This window comes from Perca flavescens, chromosome 10, assembly GCF_004354835.1.
Source record: "Perca flavescens isolate YP-PL-M2 chromosome 10, PFLA_1.0, whole genome shotgun sequence".
NCBI classification, from domain to species: Eukaryota; Metazoa; Chordata; class Actinopteri; order Perciformes; family Percidae; genus Perca; species Perca flavescens.
In genome coordinates this window covers 22335384-22358233 of record NC_041340.1, presented here as the reverse complement: position 1 = coordinate 22358233, position 22850 = coordinate 22335384, and the positions used below count along the sequence as shown (strand labels likewise).

General features: G+C 40.9%; 1 protein-coding gene across 1 annotated transcript; it reads right to left on the bottom strand.

Annotated features, from left to right (window-relative positions):
- Positions 1 to 801: 801 nt before the first annotated feature.
- On the bottom strand, positions 802 to 11272 carry frmpd3 (FERM and PDZ domain containing 3). Its single transcript, XM_028588810.1, has 10 exons — positions 11165 to 11272; positions 8964 to 9095; positions 8400 to 8519; positions 7944 to 8080; positions 7268 to 7394; positions 6781 to 6870; positions 6372 to 6551; positions 5964 to 6099; positions 4411 to 5286; positions 802 to 3614 (listed from the first exon to the last, which is right to left on the bottom strand). The coding sequence occupies exons 1-10, from the start codon at positions 11267 to 11269 to the stop codon at positions 802 to 804; spliced, it is 4716 nt and encodes a 1571-aa protein (XP_028444611.1). The 5' UTR covers positions 11270 to 11272.
- Between the last annotated feature and the right edge of the window lie 11578 nt (positions 11273 to 22850).

Genomic DNA, 22850 nt, shown 5'->3' with positions numbered 1-22850 from the left:
ATACTCATTACTGTATAGTGGTTAAGACTGACTTGGGTCTCTGCTACATGGTCTGCCTGTTATAGTGAGAGAATGGGCCTCTGTCAGTCAATATAATTTAAAATGTCATACTCGTCTTTCAGCGGTTTTCATTTTCCAACACTGTCACTTACATTTTGACTCTTGTATCACTACACCAGGCATTGTCAACATAGCCAACAGAGATCTCCATTTTGCATTACAACAGTTAGAAAATTCAACAAACAAACACATCACCATCTAACCAACGCTTTGGACTACGTAATTTACAGAAGTCGCTACTTGACGAGATCTTTAGTAGTATTTAGTAGAAGTATTTTTGTCCAGAGCATACATTTATTTCTGATGATTTATTATAATTTTTATAGATCTCTTAACTCAATACATTTCAAATATATTCTTCACTTTTTTTCTTCACAAAACATTATATTATTTGCTAGTAGACACAACCCAAATATATATTACATATAAAATATTATACTATAATGACAATGTGTATTGTGAATATTGATATGAGGTGATTAGCCCTGTATCACCCAGTCTGTTATAGGGTTCTTATTCCATTGTGCATTAGTTTGGTGTATCTTTGTATTTCAAAACAAGATCCACAAGGCTACCTCAGGGCCTGTAAACATGGGATGGAACAGCTGCATTGCAATTTTTACTGAGGATGAGTCATTGCATGTCTTGTAAAAAATGTAAACAATAAACGAATAATGAATTTGGATGGAGTTGCCACCCACATTCTGGACTGTTTTTATTACATTCCTGCCAGATGTATCCTTACTGGGCAGGCAGAGTTTTGATGGGTCGAGTGAGTGAGCTCATGTTATTGGTGTTTGAGGAAACTTGAGGGCTCACTGTCTTTGTCGGCAAGCTGCTTGAGTGTCCCATTGATTCTTCTGCTGCACGCAGAAGCAAAGTGTAGTTGATAGCTACTTCCTCAACCTTTCTCAACAGCTGCAGCCTTTGGGTTTCTGAACGAACCCCTCTGACCAATTTGATGAAGGTCTGAGTTAGTTCACACAACACTTGAAAGCTGGCTGTGACAACAGCCAGCATACGTGTTGGGCTTTTTTCAACACTTGCCACTCGTCGACAAGCTGCTCTGAATTCTTTGAAGCGCACCGCCAGCTCCTGTTTGTACTCTGAAATCTGTGAGGGCTGAAGACGAGCCTCGCCCTCAGCTTGTGGGCTGTTAGCACACTGACGCAGAATAGCTAGCAACTCATTAGCATCCAACTGGGCATTTAGGAAACCATCGGGCAAGCTAAAACTTTTGCCCTGTAAAGCCTGTACCCGTGCTAGGCTCCCCTCCAGTGTACCACAGGCTCTTAGGTCAATCTCCTGTGTCTGTGGCTCCTCCTCTTCCTCCTCCCCCTCTTCTTCCTCCCCACTGCAGTCCTCTGCATTAAGAACCTGGAGTGTTTTGCTTACTACAGGAAAGGTACGCGAGTCCAGCTCCATGCCTGGAAGGACCTGAAGGGGTATGGAGTATGAAAGCTCATCCTTCTCACTGCTTTCATCTGCTGCCTCACACTTCCTGTAGCAGAAACAGAATGAGCAGCATTTATCCTTGTCATCACTGTCTTCACTGGGCAAGGTCAGCAGCACCTCGCTAGTCCCTTCTTTACTTTCACGCAGTAGCTCTTCTCCCTGAATGAAAAACACACCCTTTTTCCCCTTTCCCTCTGCCTGGTGAGACTGAGTGTGGACTGGCTCTACTGGGGTGGGGAGCCTCAACCCTGTGGCCCTCACTCTTTCCATCTCTTTCTCTAGACTCTTGGCTTTAGGCCTTACCTCAGCATACACTGGTGTGCTAGTGCTATTATCCAGCTCTCCAATGCTGTATCGCCTCTGGAGCTTCTTATATTGCGGCTCTCCTGTACAATCTGTTTGAGAAGTGCAGGTGGGCAAGCAGGAACCCTGCTCACCCCTTGGTTCTCTTGACTCGAGGCTGGTAGAGCGTATTCGTGTGGTCTTGATCTCTAAGGTCTGAGGTCTCCTTGAAGCATCTTGTGTGTGAGGTGCTTTGGAGACTGCTGGAGGGGTTTTCGAGATAGGTTTCTCTCTGCCTCTGTTTTGTGTCTCTGTTGTGGATCCAACTGGTGTATCAGGTAGTCGCATGCCCCTACACATTCGCTTACAGTCACAGCTGCGTCGCTGCTCCCTGGAGATGCCTGGAGCCTTTAGGACAGGGCTGGTGCGAAGCTGGCAGGCACAAGGAGTGCCTGAGGGCACAGGTGAGGATCCCTGGGGCAAAAATTCTCCCTGGGCTGACTTGGGTTTCAGCAGCTCCTCTAAGAACTCTAGCTCATACTGGCGGACTTTCTGCAACTGAGCCCTTCGCTCATCTGTTTCTCTTCGCATTCTTGCTGGGAACGTAGCTGAAAGGAGGTTTCTAAAGCTCAGGAAAGGGACACTGCGCTGGGACTTCCCCTTACCACTGCCTTGCTTCTTTGAGTCTCTGGCTGGGAGAGTGGAAACCTTATCTACAGAGGGGTTAGGTGTTGTTAGATCGTCTAAAATAGGTAAGGATTTTATAGGGCATTTCTGTGACTCAGGGTGGGATTTTCCCTGGGCACCCTCAGTCTTGCTTTCAGCTGCCTCTTTTCTCTCTGCTTTTACAGGCAAACAAAGGGGGGGATTGGTTTGTATTTGAGGGCTGGGTTTTGCCAAATTAGGATCTGCTCCTACTCGTACTGCATTTTCTTTGCTGTTCGCAAGCTGGAGGCCTTTGGCCCGAAGACGCTCGTCATCTGTGGGGGTGGAGGATTGAAACACCACTATCTTCTGAATCTGTGGATCTTTTAGTCTTAGTTGAGGCCCAGGCTCCTTTTGAACTGGGCATGTGCAGAAAAGGTCGTCAACTGGCAGAAGTTCTGTAGAGCTTGAAGGCTTCATGGTCTCACTAGAGGCAGTCTTGGCATCGTGGCACTTTTTATTGGGAGAAATCTTGGCAGAAGCAATTCTGTCCACAGGTAGGAGGATAGGTAAGGCTTTGTTGCTAGGGTCTGTATTAAGAGGTGCTGTTGTCTTTTCCTCTATACCCTCAGAAAGAGTTTGGCTCAGTGTCTCTTCAGAAGAATTTATTAACTTCGGTACTTTACTGACTTGAGCTGTCGGTGAAGCAACGGACACTTTAAGTTCTTCAGGTGACTTAGAAGGGGGGTCAGGGATATTTGCTTTGGTGGACTCAGAGTTTGCGTTAATTTCTTCTTTCTGTTCAGTCTGAGTCTCTTGAGTCCCCTGCTCTGTCACAACACTGAGTACCGCAGAGTCTTGACTGGGACTGACTTTAAAGGGAACCGTCTTGCTGAGGATTACTTGCTTGGGTGGACAGCCAGCACGAATCTGACCCACAGAGAAGGCCCCGGTCCCTATGGTCTTTGCAGTGCAGCCAGGGATAGCCAAAGGAAAGTCCCGGCGGCAGAGGATACGTTCTTTGTTGATATGGTGAGCCAGCAGGTAGGCCTGGTTCTGGTTCTGCTTCATAGCCGACACCATCTCAGAAACATCTGTCAATTCAGAGGAGTTGGTCTCGTGGCCTGAGTCCAATGATGACTCAGGTGTAATGGCAGCTAAGACAATCAGCCCTGAGGATGAAGGCAACACAGCACACTGTTAGGATAATCTTGAAACAACAATTATTAATAACAGAAATATTAACATTTTATATTTGTGTTTTACTGAAGTCATTAAGTTATCAAACCAGACATTTGCAGTTAAGTAGATTCATCATGATCACAAGACAGCAAAAATAATTTTAGAATAGTATGTTGGGGTCACATTTATAACCACCTTTGACTGAACTATGCACCAGTGGGCTTGCCTCACTAAACCTGAAAAGAATTGCATCTTTTCCATGCAGATGCATGTGTATGCTTAAGAAATGTGCAAAGACTAGCACATTTTGGACTCTATTTTAATGAAATCTAAAAAATTAAGTTGACCGATTTTTTCATATACAAAAAAAGTTTATTTCTGTTAACAGTTTATATTATATTATATAAAAAATATATATTTTTAAGAAACATGGCATTGTGTAATTATCAACTATTGTTGTTGTGGCTTTTATGGTCAATAATATTTTCCGCTTGACTAATATTGTTAGTTTGGGTTATTGGTCAATTTGTTCAGCATCCTGAAGGAAGTTGTCTTGAACCTTCTACCTTATTTCTTTAGCTGTTTTTGCAGTAATTACACATGCATGGCTACCACAAAATTAAGAGATTACAGGATTGTCTTGCCATTTCACAAGATAATAAAAAGATGATGTACTGCAAATGTACTGAGCAATATTAATTGATTAAAAAAGTAGCTTTATTGGATCAATACTACTGTTAATTCTGTGTGTGAGATGTGGGCCGTGGCATGACTGAGGCTGTTGACCTGCAGTCTGGGTTGGCTGTTGAGGGTGATGGGGGTAGTCCTCAGAGGCTGCCAGAGCCTCTAATGCCTGTAAGGTGGAAACCAGAGCATCATCTAGCTCCTGGGCATGATCTCGGACTGTTCTTGTGGCCACATTATCAATTAGTGTCACAGGCACATCTTCCTTGGCTTGGGCCAGCTTCTCAGAGGCTACCCCTGCACAGGTTCGAGCCTTCCTCCCTCTCTTTTGGTCATCCTCATCTGAACTGTTGTCCCTAAAGCCAGGTGGTGGGGCAGCAATAGCAGGTGGTTGTGGTTGCAGTTTCTCTCCACCACCATCGGCCTCGTCCTCCTCTTCATTCCCTGGGGGTGGTAGGGCCATTAGGTCAACAGCACCTCCATCTCGGGAGGCACAAGCACTAGAGCAGTGTTTCCCCAAGCTCCCACTACTGTTCGCTGCTGTTGATGTACCCTCTGCCCTATGTCTGGCTTTGCAGGAGTCACAGAGGTATCGTGAGGTTTTCTGGGATTGACCCATTGTTTGGGCTCGGATTCTGAATCCTGCATTCTCCACTGCTGGGTTCTCTAAAACCCCAGCTATTTCCTCTGTACTCTGCTGGGTGGGGTCTGACTTAGTGCGGGGCCGCCCAGGGGGCTCATGGGAAATAAAGTTTTCATTGATGTCTAATTCAGCTTCGGCTGTTTGGAGCTCTTGAAATTGTTGTTGTTCTCGAAGGTGGACATGACACAGGCCCAGATGCTGAGGCTCTGCTGGAACTATGGCCCTTGAAGACCCTGACTCCCTGTGTGAGCTTTCCCTCTCGTCCCCTCGCCGCCCTCCACTTGGCAAGCTGGTTGCCCCAGAACGTGGATGAGCATGGTGGGAGCTTCTGTAATCTGAGGATAGAATTGTCAGAGCAGTGGAAAGTTTCAAGTGTTAAAAACTAGTGGGGATAAATAAGATCCAGATGCGAAAGCAGAGGTGACAGCTGGTGGTCACAGTGGGATTATTTGTTATTTCAGAGATGGATGTTGAAAGTTGAAGTTGTTTGAGGTTGGAGGGTTATATTCTGGTGGAATGTGATGGTATGATGATTCTTCTTTTATGTGGACTACAGGTTGAGACAGCAGATGGCAGAGGATCTGTTCATGTTTGAACAATATATGTTTATGAAATAAATTAACTGTAAAATTCCATAATGCTATTCTATCTTGGGAAAAAGAAATATGAAGTATCCCATTCCAATGAGTCGAGATTGAAATGAGAGGAGATACAGCAGAGGGCACCATGAGATGGTAGTTCCAGGATAACCTGGTTGATAAAGGTAGCCTAATGGTTTAAGCCAATGAAGAAGCAGATCGATGTCCATGTAGACTGTACAATGAAGATTACCTTAATATGATACTAAAAGAAAGACACTTCTACAGCTCTAAATGGGTGATATGAATGTTTTATCTTAAGCTTTTAAGTAAACAATAGTGTTTTGTACATTTTTTCACATTTTATGTATATTGCCTAATCAGAGCATGTGTTTAAAATTAACCCCTACAAGTCAAAAAACCTTCTAACATACCTGCCTTGGTCAGCTGGGACTGACCAGGGGTCCGGAAGTAGATGGTCCGTTTAGGGTCTACAAACAGCTTGTAGTAGCCAGAGATGAGGCATGCAAAGTTACTGGCATCAGGCCATTCCATGAGTAGGACCAGGGGCTGCAGGGGGTGGTAGGGAGGGGAATTAGGAGACTATTTAGGGGACAGGCAATGAGCATTGCCTGCTCATTTTGTAATGACCTGATGGAATCAATTGTTTTTAAACTGTTGAATGGTTTTGTACTCATTTTTATCATTTCTAAAGTTAAATTGGAAACTGCACCTCTAAAGAGATGGCATTCATAATTATACATATTTTCCCTGCTGCAAAATGGTGTATTTTTATTATCATATGTATTTATAGTGTGCATCTTTAGAGACTGTTGTTATACCTTGGCCTCATGGATTGTCACCTCCACACGAGCCACTCCCAGGCTCTCTCGGTAAAGCTGGATCTTGGCAACCCTACTGAACTCGGCCAGAACTGTTGTGAGGTTGTTTTTTAGGTCAATCACATGACTAATGCCATGTCGAGGACCCACCAGTAGAGTTGTAGCAGATTGTTTCTCATCCTGTAGAACACAAGAGGATTGCATATATTTGCCTTTACTTACTACAGTATATTTGAACAACACATACTAACCTTTAATATAAAATCTATTTTATACTGTTCCTTAAAATGTTGAATTGATGCATTTAAAAAGCATGCTCCTTGTACGACTACATGCACAGATAAGGAAAAAATGATGGAGCAAAGAATGGAGTAAAAGAGATACATGTGTATTCCTGTACATGTATTACCAGTCCAACAGTGTGGAAAAGTATTCCACCAAAAGGCGGGAGGTCATTGAGTACACGCATGTACTGCAGCTTTCCTTGGAGAGGAGGGACCTGTCAACAGAATGATAAACAAGAAATCTTTGAAAAATGAATCCTTCTCCAGCACTTCCCACGTCCTCCTGGAGGCACTGTTGAGCCACAGATGTGGATCACAAAGTCTTATGCAACAGTTACATGTATAGAGATGAAGGACTTGTCCTAATAAAAATTACTACTTATTAAGCCGACATAACCATAGTCTACAATAAATTAAAATTTCCTCTAAAACAGAATCAGTTTTGATATTTAAATGATCAAGAGTATGGCAATTTTGCATTGCTTATAAATATGTTGTAATGGCGGAATAACCAAAGGTAGTAAAATCATCCACAAATAATTGCCTAGGTAGTTCAATCATGGAAATGGGTGCAATAAAAAGGTAGTGTTAAAATGTTTTAGATGGACAAACCTTGTTGCCCGATGGTGGTGGATGCTGGTAGGTCTTCAGCAACTGAGACAGGCTCTTGCACACATTCTTCTCCTTGACTGTTGGAAGCAAAGTAAGGGGAAGAAAAGGCTCTAGTCCCCACTCTTTTCTGTTAAGAGCAATGGGAAAGGTGGAAGAGTATATACACAAGAGAAAAACAATAGTGGAGTGGTTAATCAGAGTCCGGGGAAGGTGTCGACACTGAGAAGACAAAACATTTTTTTTTGTCCCAAGGGAAGACACAGTGAGCCTAGCTTACATCCTCTCTGACTCCTGGCTTGACATGGCCACACTAAGTTTATTACATTCAGAGTGGATCTGTTCTGCTTCTGTGGTTGTGATGGCAAAAGCTAATTACTTGCTAGGTTGAGGTCTGAGGAGTAAATGAGCAAATTGAGGGAGAGATGTAATTTCACAAAGCAATGGATTTCTGTGTCTCATAACAACCTAGGGAAAATGATCCTTGAGTAATTTGAGTTTTTAATACTATTGGGATTAATTATTAATCATTTAGACATTATTGATTGTACAAACGTCCTTCTGGGACTCACTGATATGGTACACAGAATTATTAAGGAGGTAAAACATGCAATACATCACTTTTTGTCTGTAATTTCTCATTAGCTCATTTAAAGGCTAATTTAGTTTGTGGACTTACTCGACATGCTTGAGAGAGATCTTCTGATTGGGCCGCGCGGAGGACACAGTGATGTAGATATGAAGCGCAGCCAGTCGTAACATGATGTCAGATTTCCAGTCCATGCCGAAGCGCTCCTTGATGACGTCATTGCGACTCTGTTAGGACGTGTTGAAATGTTGTTTTGTACACAGCTGTTTGCAAACAATACTGTTAAATACTGGAATCCTTCTCTAAGTCATATCATTAGTTTAATTGGCAAGGACAGCTTCCAAATTAATAAGACTGTTGGATATCTGCAACGTGAAAGCGTTTTTGAACCACTTGCAACAGGGCCTTTGTGTGTGAAGCCTAAATCTGGCATTTTCAACCTTTCTAACTGTAAAATCAGTCAAAGAAGGCAAAGCCCTTGATCTCCAACAGTGTCATAAGATTGAATGGCGTCCTTTTAAATCCCCCTTTAATCCAGTGCTTTACCTGTATATAGAGGTACTCAAATGCAGCGGGGTCCCTTCTCAGCAGGTCTGCAGGGTCCTTGGGGAAGAAGCAGATGCGGAACAGACACTTCATCCCTTGGAAATAGGTTCGATGCACCACCTGAGGGAATATGACAATATCAGCTGGTGAACCAACTACACTACGACATTCCTCACATATATCGCAGTACAATTCTTCGTAGGTTAACAGGGTAGTCTGCATTCCAAATAACAAAATAAGAGGGAGCTGAAACCGAGGAAACTACAATAAATGTGATTTGCATCCAAAATCACAGTTTCAGTGTTTAGAATCATTTGCCTTCTTGTGGAAATAATTGGAATTTCAACTTTAAATTGTTGGGATTTATTGGATGCCCATAGTATCAGAGCTCTCTGTTTGCTTTTTCAGTTTTCTGACAATTTGACTACCAGTTTACCTGACCAATAGAGGGGCAATAGTGTCACACCACAGAGAATCCCTGCCCCAGAAGCCCAAACGCATCGATCAACTGAAACAGTTTTGTACACACATCTTACATTATTTTTTCTATTTTGGGTTTCTTACATGTGTCAGGGGCTGGTTGTCCTGCAGCAGATGCAACCTCTGATTCTGGTCCAGACCACCTGCTTCCAGCACCAAGACAAAGTGCTCAATGTAGCGCAGTGAGAGGCGGTCCTGCAGGGAGGAGATCACATCCTGGAAGGACAGACATGGAACCGATAAGAGAATAAAGTAAGAAAACATTCTTTTGCAAAAAAATAAATAAAATAAATATATATATATATATATATATATATATATATATATATATATAGTATGCAATGTATAGAGGCTATTTTTACCCTGAATTAACTTTATTTTTGTATAGGGTAGTTTGTCAAATTGATATCCTTGTGATCTGTTTTGGCTCTTTACTTTGATATGATATTTGTCATTTTGTGCTATGGAGAGCTTCCATAGATATTCTTTATACGGCACAGTGCATCCTATTTAAGAAAATAACGTCTGCATTTCGGGGGTGGTGCGGGGCAAACTTTTGCTTTTGTGTAGATCAGTAGCTATGAATGATGTATAGCTTTTCTTATATTCTCTTTCTAAAATGTACAGAGAACACTGTCTGAGGGAAAATTCATGGTTCATCACATCTTACCCTGGGCTATGCCTAAGGGTAATGTTTCATTATTTCTTTGCCCTCTTAATACATTCTAGGCATGGACATTAAAATGGATTCTTTTGTAGTGATATGTTGCTGTAGTTTCAGTGTGGAGTCTCATTAAGAGCTGTAAAATATGTACACTAATGGTTTGCTCTCCATTAACAATTTAATTGACATTTGTTGATATAACCTAAGCAACAGCTGTCTCTGTAAAACAGGAATAAGCAGTTTTAACAGTATTGATCTGTGCGGTTTGCATTAAATGACACCTAGGGAAGCCACAGAATTCTATAGATTGTAGCCTAAAATACTGCAGGAAAGCTTCTTTAGTTGACAGACAGTCTAATGGGCATACAACTGGGCATCCTATTGTGCTATTGATTAATTCTGTGGCATTGTTTTATTGATCTAGGTCTTCTTATTATGCTGAAGTTTCATTTAATTAGGCTGGTAGGAGTGCTCTTCCTCCATCTGTCCTTTAAAGTGGTGCTGTGTTTCTCCTTTTCTCCCTCACTCTCGTTCCATGAGCAGAGGAGAGATATTTGAAATCTAATAGAGTCAGTTTAATGAGTATGCTCCGAGATGTCAGACTCATCTTAGAGGCTGACATAGAGACAGAAATTACCTCTGTCTGACTGAATTCATTTGTTGCTTTATGGCCTCAATCAGATGACTGAGATGTTAAATTCCTAAAACTGATACAGCGAAGTTTCACAAAATTAAAGATGCTTTTTCTATTTATTGTAGACACTTGACTTATGGTTAAAGTGTTAATACCATGTGTTAAAAATCCATAGAAATTCACCAACAATAGCATGCTCATCTTTTGTGTATTTATAAAAGGCTAAATGTTAAACCTACAGTAATTAATTGTTTTGGCCAACTGGGGGCAGTGGATAAAGCAGTAGACAAAACAATGTCATATTATCACCGTAAAGCCAAAAGTATACTGTCTGCTTCTACGAGTGCACAAGGGTCCCTTAGAGTCAGTGAAATGTTAAAAATTGGCATCAGAGGGTGTACGAAGGCTCTGTGCGGACGTCTGCGTACCACCATTTTTTGTGTGACCCACAGACATGTCTGCGCAACAGTGTGGTAGTGTAGCGATCAACTGTGCATTTGTGGAACACATCAAGCAGATATTATAAACAAAGCCACTATGTACCCATGATGTCCGCAGCTGTCCGTGTATGCGTTCGTTCCAGAGTAGGCTATAATCAAGCCTTACGTTGTGTATTAGAAAACATTTCGGTTAGAGTCTCTCCGTCTGGCTCTGTTTTGGTTTTTACAAGCTCCTACGATAAATATATTTAGCTCTTTAGCGGCTAAATGTTCCACTATGTTCGCTTGTCGCTAACCAAACATTTTGTGCTGTGCTGGTACTGTATAGTTAGTTTTTAGAGCAAGACACTAAAACCCTTCATAGAACTGACAGAAAGAGCATAGTTGGATGATAACTATCTGTGGGTTCCTCACTACGATTACCATTACACATTAACAGTCATTGATCCATTGTTAATATGAAAAAGGATTACAACTGCTTTATGTAAAAATCACAATAATGTTCCACTGTAATGTTCCCATGAGCAGAGCTGTGGTAAATACATACCCTAACAGTGGTACGGCTATCAAATGTAAAGGACTTAATCTGTCCATTCTCCAAGAACACCTTCAACACATTTGGTATGAGTAGCAAGGAGTCGTCCTTGAGCATTGTCTGAAAGAGATTGAGAGAGAAAACAGCTTTGGTTTAGTGAAAATAAATGATGATATGTGTAAGACCTTTTTTGTACGATACATACACAATCAACTGTAATTGTAGGTCTGTGCTTTGCTATTAAGGCAAAACAAGAAGTGAAAAGAAGCAGGCTCTTTAAGAGGAGTGTTAAGAAACAAAGATGTCTATGTGAACAATGATACTTTAACTGAACTCTGGACAGTCTGAGAAGGAGCAAAACTCTGCCTTAGGATATCCACCCCATGCATTGTATCAGGATCATAGAAGGGCTTGTTCAATCTCTTTAATCTTTCCATTCAATATGTATGCCATGCAAAGGGAATTGGACGGTGGGATTGAAAGCATTCACGGCAGAGTTTTGAGATTGAAAGCATAAGAGGACAGGCCTGATTCAAGGTTACTGCTTATACGTCTCGTTAGAAGAAAAAGTTATGATATGCAATTCAATTCAGTTCTGGCTAGGATGTGATGTGACAAGACACTCTCCCTATTTTTTAATCTTGCTCAGGGCTTTTTAAGAAAATGACTCAGTTCCCATTATGTCATTTTAAAGAACCACACTTGTGATCAGAGGGAAGGAAGGTATCTTAATGTGTTAAGATGGAGCTGATGTAGCTCAAATTTTCTATAATTCTGGGCCAAAACAAAATTAATCCTTATCTTTTCCCTGTATTTCTGCCTTTTTTATGTGATAGTGGGACTTGTAAGAACAGTAGGCAGACATTACTCATGACCATAAAAGGATGTGGATTTATTGCAACAATATATCTCAGAAAAAGCATTTAGTTGAAATGGAGAGCTGTGTCCACAGCAGATGCCTGGCAGTCTGTTTTTGGAGAACTTAAGTATTCAAAAGGCCCAACAAGCTGTTCTTTTGTGCAGATTGGAAGCGGCTAAAGCCTGAGTTATGAGTGAACAGATCTTTCTCACACTGTGGCATTAAAGCGAGGGTGAACCAGCAAAGAGACGCCACAAACAGAAATGTTTTGCCATGTGTTGGGGGTGGTGGCTGAAACATCTGATCTTTGCCAATCATAGCAGTTCCCTCCTATCCTTGGGGTGGCTGTGGCCCTGCTTGTCCAAGTGTCCTTGAGCAAGACACAGTGTCTTTGGATAAAGTCAACACAGAGTTTTAGGTAGACAGCTCAAACTAGCTTTTAAAAAAAAAAAAACATAACCATTTTACTATCCCCTCTACTATGAGGCTATAGTGGATAGTAACATTGTTAGGAGTTAGTTTGTTTGAGCTGTCTGCCTACACTCTGCATTGACTTTGTCCAAAGGTTATCAGAGACCTGGTAGTCCATGTGGTGAGCAGTCCTGTTCTCTAACTTCATCCATTAAGTTTAGGTAAATAGAAAATGAAATGATGAAATACCCTGCCCTCCAACTTTTGATTCTTTATTTTGAATGAATTGGCCATTGCTTGTCATCTCCGTGCTCCCACTTTATTCACAGTGTAAAATCCCCCCCATACATCCTTGATTGACCAACAGGAATTAGGGACCATCTTTTTAATGTCATTATTTAATCCCTTGTTTAAATAATTAATATGAAATATAATATTAATATGGGGTAAAAAAGAGCCTCCCTTTAACAAAACGCAAGCTACATAAGAGATATCTGTAGCTACTAGATGTTGATTAGGTAACATCAGGTGAGAAAATTGGGAACATGATAGTTCTGCCATAAGGTAAGAGATGACACTAACCATTAAATTACCACAAACATTTTAACATTTCTAAGACACATTGTAGCTGTTTACAAAATGTGTGAATGCCTTTGAAAAGATTTAGTTTAGTTTAGTTTAGTTTATTTAGCAGGAGAATGTGCAGTTACATTAAAAATTCTTTAAATTGTTAGGAAGCCCATTCCATTCTTTGACTGCTTTATAGGAAAATGCTGATTGAGAAAAAACAGATTTTCTTTTGGGAACATTGCAATCACCCCTGGATACAGACCTCAAGGCTCTGTTTGTAAATTTAGAGCGTAGCTGTACATATGTTTTTAAAAGGGGTGGAGCGGCATCATTAAGAATTTTGTGAACCAAACGGATATTAGAATACCTGATCAAATTATCAAAGCTCAAAATACTGTACTTATCCAGTATACTACAGTGGTGGTGCCGTCTAGGTTTTTTGTCTAGGATTTTCAAAGCTTGATTATGTAAAGATCTAAGAGGATTTAAAACAGTTTGTTTGGCTTGAGACCATGATGACATACAATGCAATATATGCGATAAAATCATTGCATTAAAATAAGATTTTGCTGCTTCCAATGACAAAGAGCTTCTAATGTGCCTGAAGTTAGCAATATTAAATTTCAAAACACGACAAACCCTTTTAACATGTTTTTTAAAATCTAGTACAGGATCCAAGATCACTCCCAGGTATTTAACTTCTTCCACATTTTGGATCATATAATTATCCACATAAATATGTGGGAGTGGACTTGAATTTTTTTATTTGAGAAATACATTATTACCGTCTTCTCCGTATTCAACGTAAGGCACGACTTGTTCATCCATTCTGTTGCTTTACTCATTGCCTCAGATAGTTTAGCAGCAACAATATTAACATCGGAACCGTGGTTATATAAAACCGTGTCGTCAGCGTACATAAAGACCTCCACGTCCTCACAAATGGAGGGTAGGTCATTGATGTACAAACTGAAGAGCAATGGCCCTAGAATAGACCCCTGGGGTACCCCTGTAATACAGGATCTAAACGGTGAAGTTTTATCATTTATTCTTACGCACTGGTAACGGTCTGCTAGATAAGATTGCAGCCAGCTAATAGTGTTTTCGGAAAAATTTAAATTCCACAATTTTGTTAGCAGCACTGAGTGGTTAACGGTGTCGAATGCCTTACATAGATCCAAAAAAACGGCCCCAACCACTCCTCCCTTATCTAGACTGGATTTGATCACCTCAAGGAAATAACAACAAGCCGTGCCGTGGTGGAGTGTTTGGATCGGAAGCCAAATTGCATGGGGTGTAACATATTTCCATAGTTAAGGTGCTCAATCAGCTTTTCGGCAACAATTTTTTCAATTACTTTAGAGACTACAGGAAGTATACTTATGGGTCTATAATTTGTAATGTCTTTTATGTTTCCTGATTTAAAAATGGGCGTAACAATTGCCATCTTACAGGAAGAAGGGAAAGCACATTCTCTAAATGATTGATTAACAATGTGCACAATTGGTTCAGCAAATACCTCTTTATATTTTTTTAATAACAGCGAATCAAATCCCCATGAGTCCTTTGCTCTCGAGATCTAGAGTGATGTAATAACTGCGTTGACCTTGCCTTCATTTACACATTCGAAGTCCAGTACATCCACGACGGTGGATTGTGATCCTCCTGTGGTACCACCAGCCGTGGCCCCAACAATGGCTGCATGGGGTGTTAAAAGCAGCTCAGAGGGGTTACTTAATTCCAGTATTGAGGAAATGAAGTAATCATTAAACATATTGGCAACCATTAAGCTGTCATTTACAGTGACTTGCGTTCCAGGTGTAAGTGTTTCATTATTGTCAATGTTTATGTAAAGTTCGATTGGTCCTCTTTTAATCTGCTCTTTCCCCGAAAGATTATTAATCCACTTCCAAATCATTTTACTATTCCTTTTCCCTAGGTTCCGGTTTCCCCTGTAAGAATTCAAATCAGTCAAGAAAGCAATTTATTTACAAACCACTGGACCAAAGGCTCACACAAAGAGAAGCTCAGACTGAAAAGAGGATGGAGAGAGGATACTTGAGAGGGGGTACTTGAGGCTTTGGCGATTGCTGATTTAAACTAAATAAATGCACAGCAGGTGAGAGAGGGACAGGGTAACGGCATCTGTTGGCATGCACATGTCACAGAGAGACACGACTAGAACTTACTGAGTCTGGGTCGCTGATGGACACTTGCTCTGAAAAGCGCACTTTTGGCGGGTTGGTTCGCAGGCGGGCCTTTTTGGCTGCACTTATGAAGGCAGACTTAGGTGACTGAGGAGAAAGAGAGAGAGAGAGAGAGAGAGAGAGAGAGAGAGAGAGAGAGAGAGAGGAACTCTTAAATCAGCTTGAAAGAAGCGAAATAAATGAAAAGCCATTGTGACTGCCAGCGCTAAAGTGACGTGTGTTGGAGAGCTGGCTAATGCTGCTGCAATGCGACATATTGAAACGGCTAAAAGTTTAAATATGTTTAGATTGTAGATTAGATTGTAGTGTAGCACAATAAAGATGTTAAAGCCAACCCATGCTGAACTGCCGCATAATTCATATGAAATCCAAATTATGAAATTGAAAGAAAAATCTGATTTAAATCAATTTGCATTTTTACATCATTATTTAATGTTCTAAAAATATCCAGTTCAGTTAGTCAGCTAAATAAATGTTATATTTCCATTTCCTCTATATGGATGGATGCACACACACATCTTATTTATAAGGTCTCGAGCATGAAGCTGTTCTTAAAGGTGCTGTAGGTAGGATTATGAAGATCCAGGACTTAGCAAAAATATTTGAACATCGACAACTTCTCAGTCCCTCCCCCCTTTCCGTTAAAGCCCAAAACATTCTCCTAAGCCCCTCCCCCCACAAGGGAGAATGAATGCATGTGCATGAGCAGTGATTGAATTGCAATTAGACACCCCCCTTAGATTAGAGTTACTCTAATGTGTAGACATGGTCATGAACACTAATGTGTATAATGTGTGAATTGCACGTTGGAACGGAATACTGTACAGTGTTTCTGTATGATTCAGACTGACAGGAAAAGTGTTAAGACTGATGAAGAGAAATCCTGAGGGAGAGGAACATGAAAGACAGTGAGTGTCCCATTATACTACCTGATGGGGCTGCAGCACAGTGAGAACTATTGTGTCTTTGCAGCGTCTATGAAAAAAAAACAGAGAGTGGAGTGGGTTAGATAACATCACGGACAGCATGGTATTTGAAGAGCTTCTCCGGTTTATATCTGCCATATCCTGGCTGTCCTTAAGCTGCAAAAGGACTGTATCATCCACAGGTTTGTGTTGATGTAACGCTTCACCAACAATAAGGATCAGTTTGTTCCTTTTGAACCACCCTCTTCACCCATGTCCTCTTTACTTACACTTGCCAGTGTTGCTAGTCCCCTGGCCCTCCCCTCCTTCCCTCCCTCCCGGGACAGTAAAGGATGTTACCTTACAAGGTCTATGACTCTCTCTCGGGGCGCGTCGCTCACCGTCTCCTCGTTAATGGCCAAGATCTGGTCTCCAGGGAGAAGCTTGCCAAAAGAGGGGCCGTCTGCAGATAAGATGGGAAACACAGCCAGCATACAAAGTCATATACCTACAGTAAAAAGGAACGTTTTAAGTTTGAGTCATCATAGGATCTCTTTCTCTCTCACACACACACACACACACACAGACACACACACACACACACACACACACACACACACACACACACACACACACACACACACACACACACACACACACACACACTAACCAGCCGAGACGGAGCGTACAATGACAGGCCTCTGGCTGCCTGCAATGAAGCCGAAGCCTTGAGTCGGGTGGCGCTGGATAGTAACCTGTCGAGTGGAGGCAGGACTTAGGGTACCACTGTCCATACCATCTTGGCTCTCCTCTAACATTGCAGAGCTGCAGAGTACACACACACACACACACACACACACACACACACACACACACACACATTAATTAAAAGACACATATCCAGGTGCAGTTTTTAAATGAGGAATAACATAAAAGATAAAACATTATTTAGCCTGAGGGAAATTGCTATGGATATTCTTTTCTCGCAGACGAAAAGGTGTTAAGGTCATGTGTAGCACAGTGTACCTGTCACATGCGTTCGTGTGTCCATCCTGGACCTTGGCCATCCCCTGAGAGGAGGGAGCAGCATGGGATTGGGTCGCACTGCAAAGGCCGCTCTCTGTTTCCCTATCATTCACCTGCACAAGAGAAAGGAGGAGAAGAGGGAAGCAAACACAGAAATAAGATCCCCTGCTTTCTCCACAGTATACGCTAAAATACTCTTTTGTAGCTCGTTTGTATTTTCTGTGTTGAAACCACAGCTTGCCGAAGCACATATTGAATGCTGCTGCACAGAAAAATAAAATGATAGATGTGAAGGTAAAAAATGCAACATTACAAATGTATCGTTACAATCTTAGATGTCTTCCTATGTTAACAAGTTGCTCCTCACATTGTTTTAAAACAATGCACAAGATGGAAATCACAATGTAGGCATTTGCATTGCTAAAAGCATCTGACATTTGAGGCCTGTCTTTAGAAAAACTGCAATTATCAAAGACATATAACATAATACACTAGACTAGAGTATGTAAGACGTTAAGGTTTCTGAATCTGCCAGTCTCTCACAGTGTGGACCAAGCTACTGCTGTGAACCACACATGCTCTTTTACAGATGCCTGTGTGGGAGGCAGTGAAAGCAAGATTACTAAAAGACTGTGTGAGTGTGTATGTGGCAGAAAAATGAAAAATAAAATTGGATGGAAATGATTGTGAGAGGAAAAGAGAGACAGATATTTATGCTCATATCTGTGATCTAGGACTCTGATGATTGCTGACTAAAGATGAGACACTGATTGGAATGTTAACGGTGCAGATGGGCTAAAACTGAGAGACACGGATAAAGTGCACGACAGTACTGTCAATAATTATGCAGGAATACACTGTTGAGAGCGAATACTTTACCACAGGCAGAGAACAAACTGTCAGTATCAGGAGGCTGAGTCACATTAGTCAATAGTTTAGATTCATATTCTTGTCACTTGTTGTTTCTGATAACAGTGGCTAATGGAGGAGCATGGCTCATTTACAATGCCACTGGTGCATTACTGATCTCTACCTTGTGTCATGGTATCAGATAAGGGTTGATGCATTGTAGATAGGCTTCATATTGAGCTCAGTCCATGACTAAAAATCCATTACATTACGTGTGCTTTGAATTTCAATTATGCTAATCATTTAAAAAGATTAGATTTTAATAAAAATGTCTGTATTCAGTATTCAGCTGACTTACAAAGGATCATCTGTCTGTATCAGAGGTGCACAGTGGTGACAAACGGCCCGCACCAGCTGGTTCTGCATCTAAAAAGGATTAGATGTTTTTGATTGAGAATGATTATTTTCTCCTTTGATTCTCCCAATGGATTCTGACAGTGCACTTCTCTCCCCATTTATTCTCCTTTCTGTCCCTAATGCCTTCCTCTTTCTACCATCTGTCTCCCTTTCCAGTTGCTGGAAGGACTCTCATTCTGTTGGATCTTCAAGGAGGTGCCAGTGACTAGCCGTTCATCAGGTGTGTGTGTGTGTGTGTGTGTGTGTGTGTGTGTGTGTGTGTGTGTGTGTGTGTGTGTGTGTGTGTGTGTGTGTGTGTGTGTGTCATTCATAACGTCAGTAACTCCTCAGCACCTCTTCTCAAGTGCAGAGGAGCCAAGATTTGACCTCAGCAAGGAGACAATATAAATAGCCTTGCTGTGTTACGTTGTGTATAGCCTGCATGTACACCTTGTCCATTATTCAGAGAGCCTTCAATTTATTCTGATAATCCCTGAGTCCTTTTTGTACATATCACGATCAAATCTGAAAATTGAAATACAGCTAATAATTATTATTCAGTGCCACCAACATCATCATTATACAAGCAAACGTAACTGTTATGCAATCAGAAACAGAGGAACATGTCCTCCTCTGTCTGTTTTTGTTCTGTAGCTTTGTGGAGACCGCACAGGATTTACAGCTTTAAATTCTTCACTTAATTTAGAGATGAGTTTTGGCATTCAAAATAAGTGTTGAGGAAGAACTGAACAGAAGTTAGCGAGATAAAGGTTGCCGGGGGACACTGAAGCTTACATGTTTGCAAAGATAAACAGCCATTCAGCAGAGGGGCAGACCTTTTAGTGAGAGAGGACACCGAGAAACTCTGTCAAGAAATGATCCCCAAGGGCATCGGCAGGCCTGCCCGTTGCTATAACTACGGCTCTCGGTAGCTTGTTGAAGCTCGGCTGGATGGAGGCATAGTGGGTGGATGAGAATAGTGATGTGGCCACTACAAGGGAGAGAGGGGACTAGCCAGATGCTCTTCGATCACCCCGCAGCCACTGTGGCCAGATGCCAACATTTCCTCTGGCACTGCAGGTCAAGGCATCACATACCTGCTCTGCGCCAGTGTCCCAGTCTGCAGCAGCTAACCAGGCCGCAGGGTCTGGGAAGGATGACCTTTCAGTTATTATCATCCCTTGTATATATATCTCCGCAAACAGCGCTATCATTAGCTTGGAGGAACACTGTATTTTATACAGAAACATTGCTGAAAAGTTTCAGTTTTAGTGTGATCAGGTGTTCGGAGGTGACAGACACAGCCGACCAACAAACCAACCAAATCTTTAATATAAGGTTTATCATGTACTCCAAAAGATGTTGATGCAACTCTTTGGTCATGCTGGAGGAGTGGAAGTAACTGAAATAGTAAATTAGTAGTAGAATCGTCTATATCTTCGACGTTCCGTGATTTCCGCTGGATTTCACTCTTTTCGGGCGGATGTCTGGTACCTTTCGCTTTCTTTGTGTTGGAATTTTAAACTCCGGTGGATTTATGAGGACTACGGTTAACTGCTCCTCAGATCTCTGCACGGTAAATAGAGACAGTTAGCTAGACTATCTGACCAATCTGAGTTTTCTGTTGCACGACTAAAAGAAATTTGGAACGTACACGTTCCACCAAAACCAGTTTCTTCCTGAGGCTATTTTGCAGAGGCACCGTGGCTCTGTCCGGTGCTTAGCGCTACCTATGACGATTGTGATTGGTTTAAAGAAATGCCAATAAACCAGAGCACGTTTTTCTCTGGTGTCTCTGATCTCCCTTCCCAGAATGCTGTGTGGACTAGCCAGGCCCTCCTCTGCAGTGCTGTGGAGGAAGGTCTGGCAAAGCGAGACTAGTAGTAGAATGACTTTCTGCGAAATAAAGGTTTTTGTAGGATGAATTCTCTCACTTCTCTTGATTTGCCACCGCCATGTCAAGATAAAGGCCAACAAGCGGGCCAGGCCGTGGTTTTTGATTGACATTTTGGGCGAAAGTAACTTAAATGATATGTGGCAATTTGGTGTTGTGAATAATGAATGTAAGACGGAGAAATGAGGAAATTATGAAACATTGCTCTGTTTTCATCATATTGCAACTGTTTTAATCAACTCAGATTTAAATAAATTAATCAAATCACTTAATCATTTAATACCCTTTTTTTTCAATTCACATGCATTTTCATCAACTCTTATTGTTATTATGTTTTGCCAAAACAGTGTGAAGATATTTCATCCATAACTCTCATTCCTCACCAGTCCTTCACAATAGGACAAAACAAACAACACATTCAAAAACATAAAATAAAATAAACTCTTACAATAAATGCTGTCCATAACAAAGTAGTCCAGTGGACTATTGCTGGGGGTTTGGAAGCCTTCCATTTTAAAGCTATGCATTTCCTAGCTGCCAAAGCAAGATGTATGTAGATACTTACATATTTATTCCACTTGTCAGACATATTATTTCCCAAAAGACATAAACGAACAGAACAGATGGAACAGATGCATTTAAACACTGAAATATCAGCTTAGTAACAAATTTCCAAAATAACGAAAGTCGTTCACTTGACCAAAGCATATGAAAAAAAGTACCTTTATATTTCTTACAACGCCAGCAGAGGAATTAAATCTCACTGTTCATTTTATTTAATTTCTCTGGATTATAATAAACCCTCGGCATTTTCTTAAATAGTGCTAATTTATGCCTTAAAGGTGCTCTAAGCGATGTTGGGTGACGTCACTTCTTGTTGACATTCAAAGTATTGTCAAACAAAACGGAGGCTAGCTTGCCCCTCCCTCCTCCTCATCTCATCCCCTCCCCCTCCCTTCCGCGCACTAACCCCCACCCCCAAATCCTTCTTGTCAGTTATTGACTGGAACACTGTTTTGTTATGTTTGGTGGTGCAGGTTGGCACAGTTTGTTTTTGTTGCCGTTTGTGGAGCCTGGGCTGTCTACAGAGATCGCGTTTTTTTACAGTGTGCTCAGGGGACAGGCAGCTAGCAGATAGTGAGATAGATAGAGATGTTTGCTGTGACAAAAAATGTTGTAGCCTAAAAAACGAGTGACATCGCTTAGAGCACCTTTAAATTATAAGAGCATTTATGTACTTTCCTGCAAATAAAAGACCAATCTTATTGCTGTATTTCCATATGAAGGTCTTGTTCCCACTTCTGTCTTAAATAGTCTGTATTTACCATTGAGCTTGCAATAAGGGCCCTATAAATCTTTCAGATAAATTTATCCTTGTTCTTATTCCGCCTATTGTTAATTATGACATACATGTTTGATGGCTCAGGTTCTTGCAAAGACCCATACTCAGAATTGTATAATATACCTTTATCATACCAAAGTTTAAACGTATCTTCCTCTCAACAGGAAATACCTGGATTTTTTCCAAATTGGGGATACAGGGGAGAGGGTATATAATGTTTCAAGATAAATAAGAGAACTAAAACAAGTTGGTATAAATGTGCAGTATTAGTATAAATGTCAATTGCCAGCAATGTGTTGTTGCTATTTAAGACTAGATAGGACAAGAATAAAATAAATAGATGCAACAGTAGCTTATAATTAAATTATCTCAGCTAAACAAATACCAAACTGAAATGTTTCTTTCTTTCTTTTCTGTTTTCATTTCCCCTTTTCTCTTTCTGTTTGTCTTTCTTTCAAATTACAATTCATAATGTCTGGCTGAATTTTCCAAAGGCTAGCTTGGTTCATAGTAGTTGAAGTTTCTGTGCTACAGTCAGGAAACAGCAACACGATGACCTGATCTATACTGTATAACAGCCATGCACTTGGGGTCAGAAGCATCTTATGTTTTATAAACCAATAAAAATACAGTACAGGCCAAAAGTTTGGACACATCTCATTCAATGAGTTTCCTTTTTATTTTCATGACTATTTACATTGTAGATTCTTACTGAAGGCATCAAAACTATGAATGAACACATATGGAATTATGTACTTAACAAAAAAGTGTGAAATAACTGAAAACATGTCTTACATTTTAGATTCTTCAAAGTAGCCACCCTTTGCTTTTTTATTAATAAGGGAAAAATTCCACTAATTAACCCTGACAAAGCACACCTGTGAAGTGAAAACCATTTCAGGTGACTACCTCATGAAGCTCATTGAGAGAAAACCAAGGGTTTTCAGAATTATCAAAAAAAGCAAAGGGTGGCTACTTGGAAGAATCTAAAATATAAGACATGTTTTCAGTTATTTCACACTTTTTTGTTAAGTACATAATTCCATATGTGTTCATTCATAGTTTTGATGCCTTCAGTGAGAATCTAGAATGTAAATAGTCATGAAAATAAAGAAACACATTGAATGAGAAGGTGTGTCCAAACTTTTGGCCTGTGCTGTATCTTCAAATCAATTTCGACAAGGGTTGTTCAAATAAAACAGGCATTTAATTGAGAATTAAATCTGAGATGAAACCCAG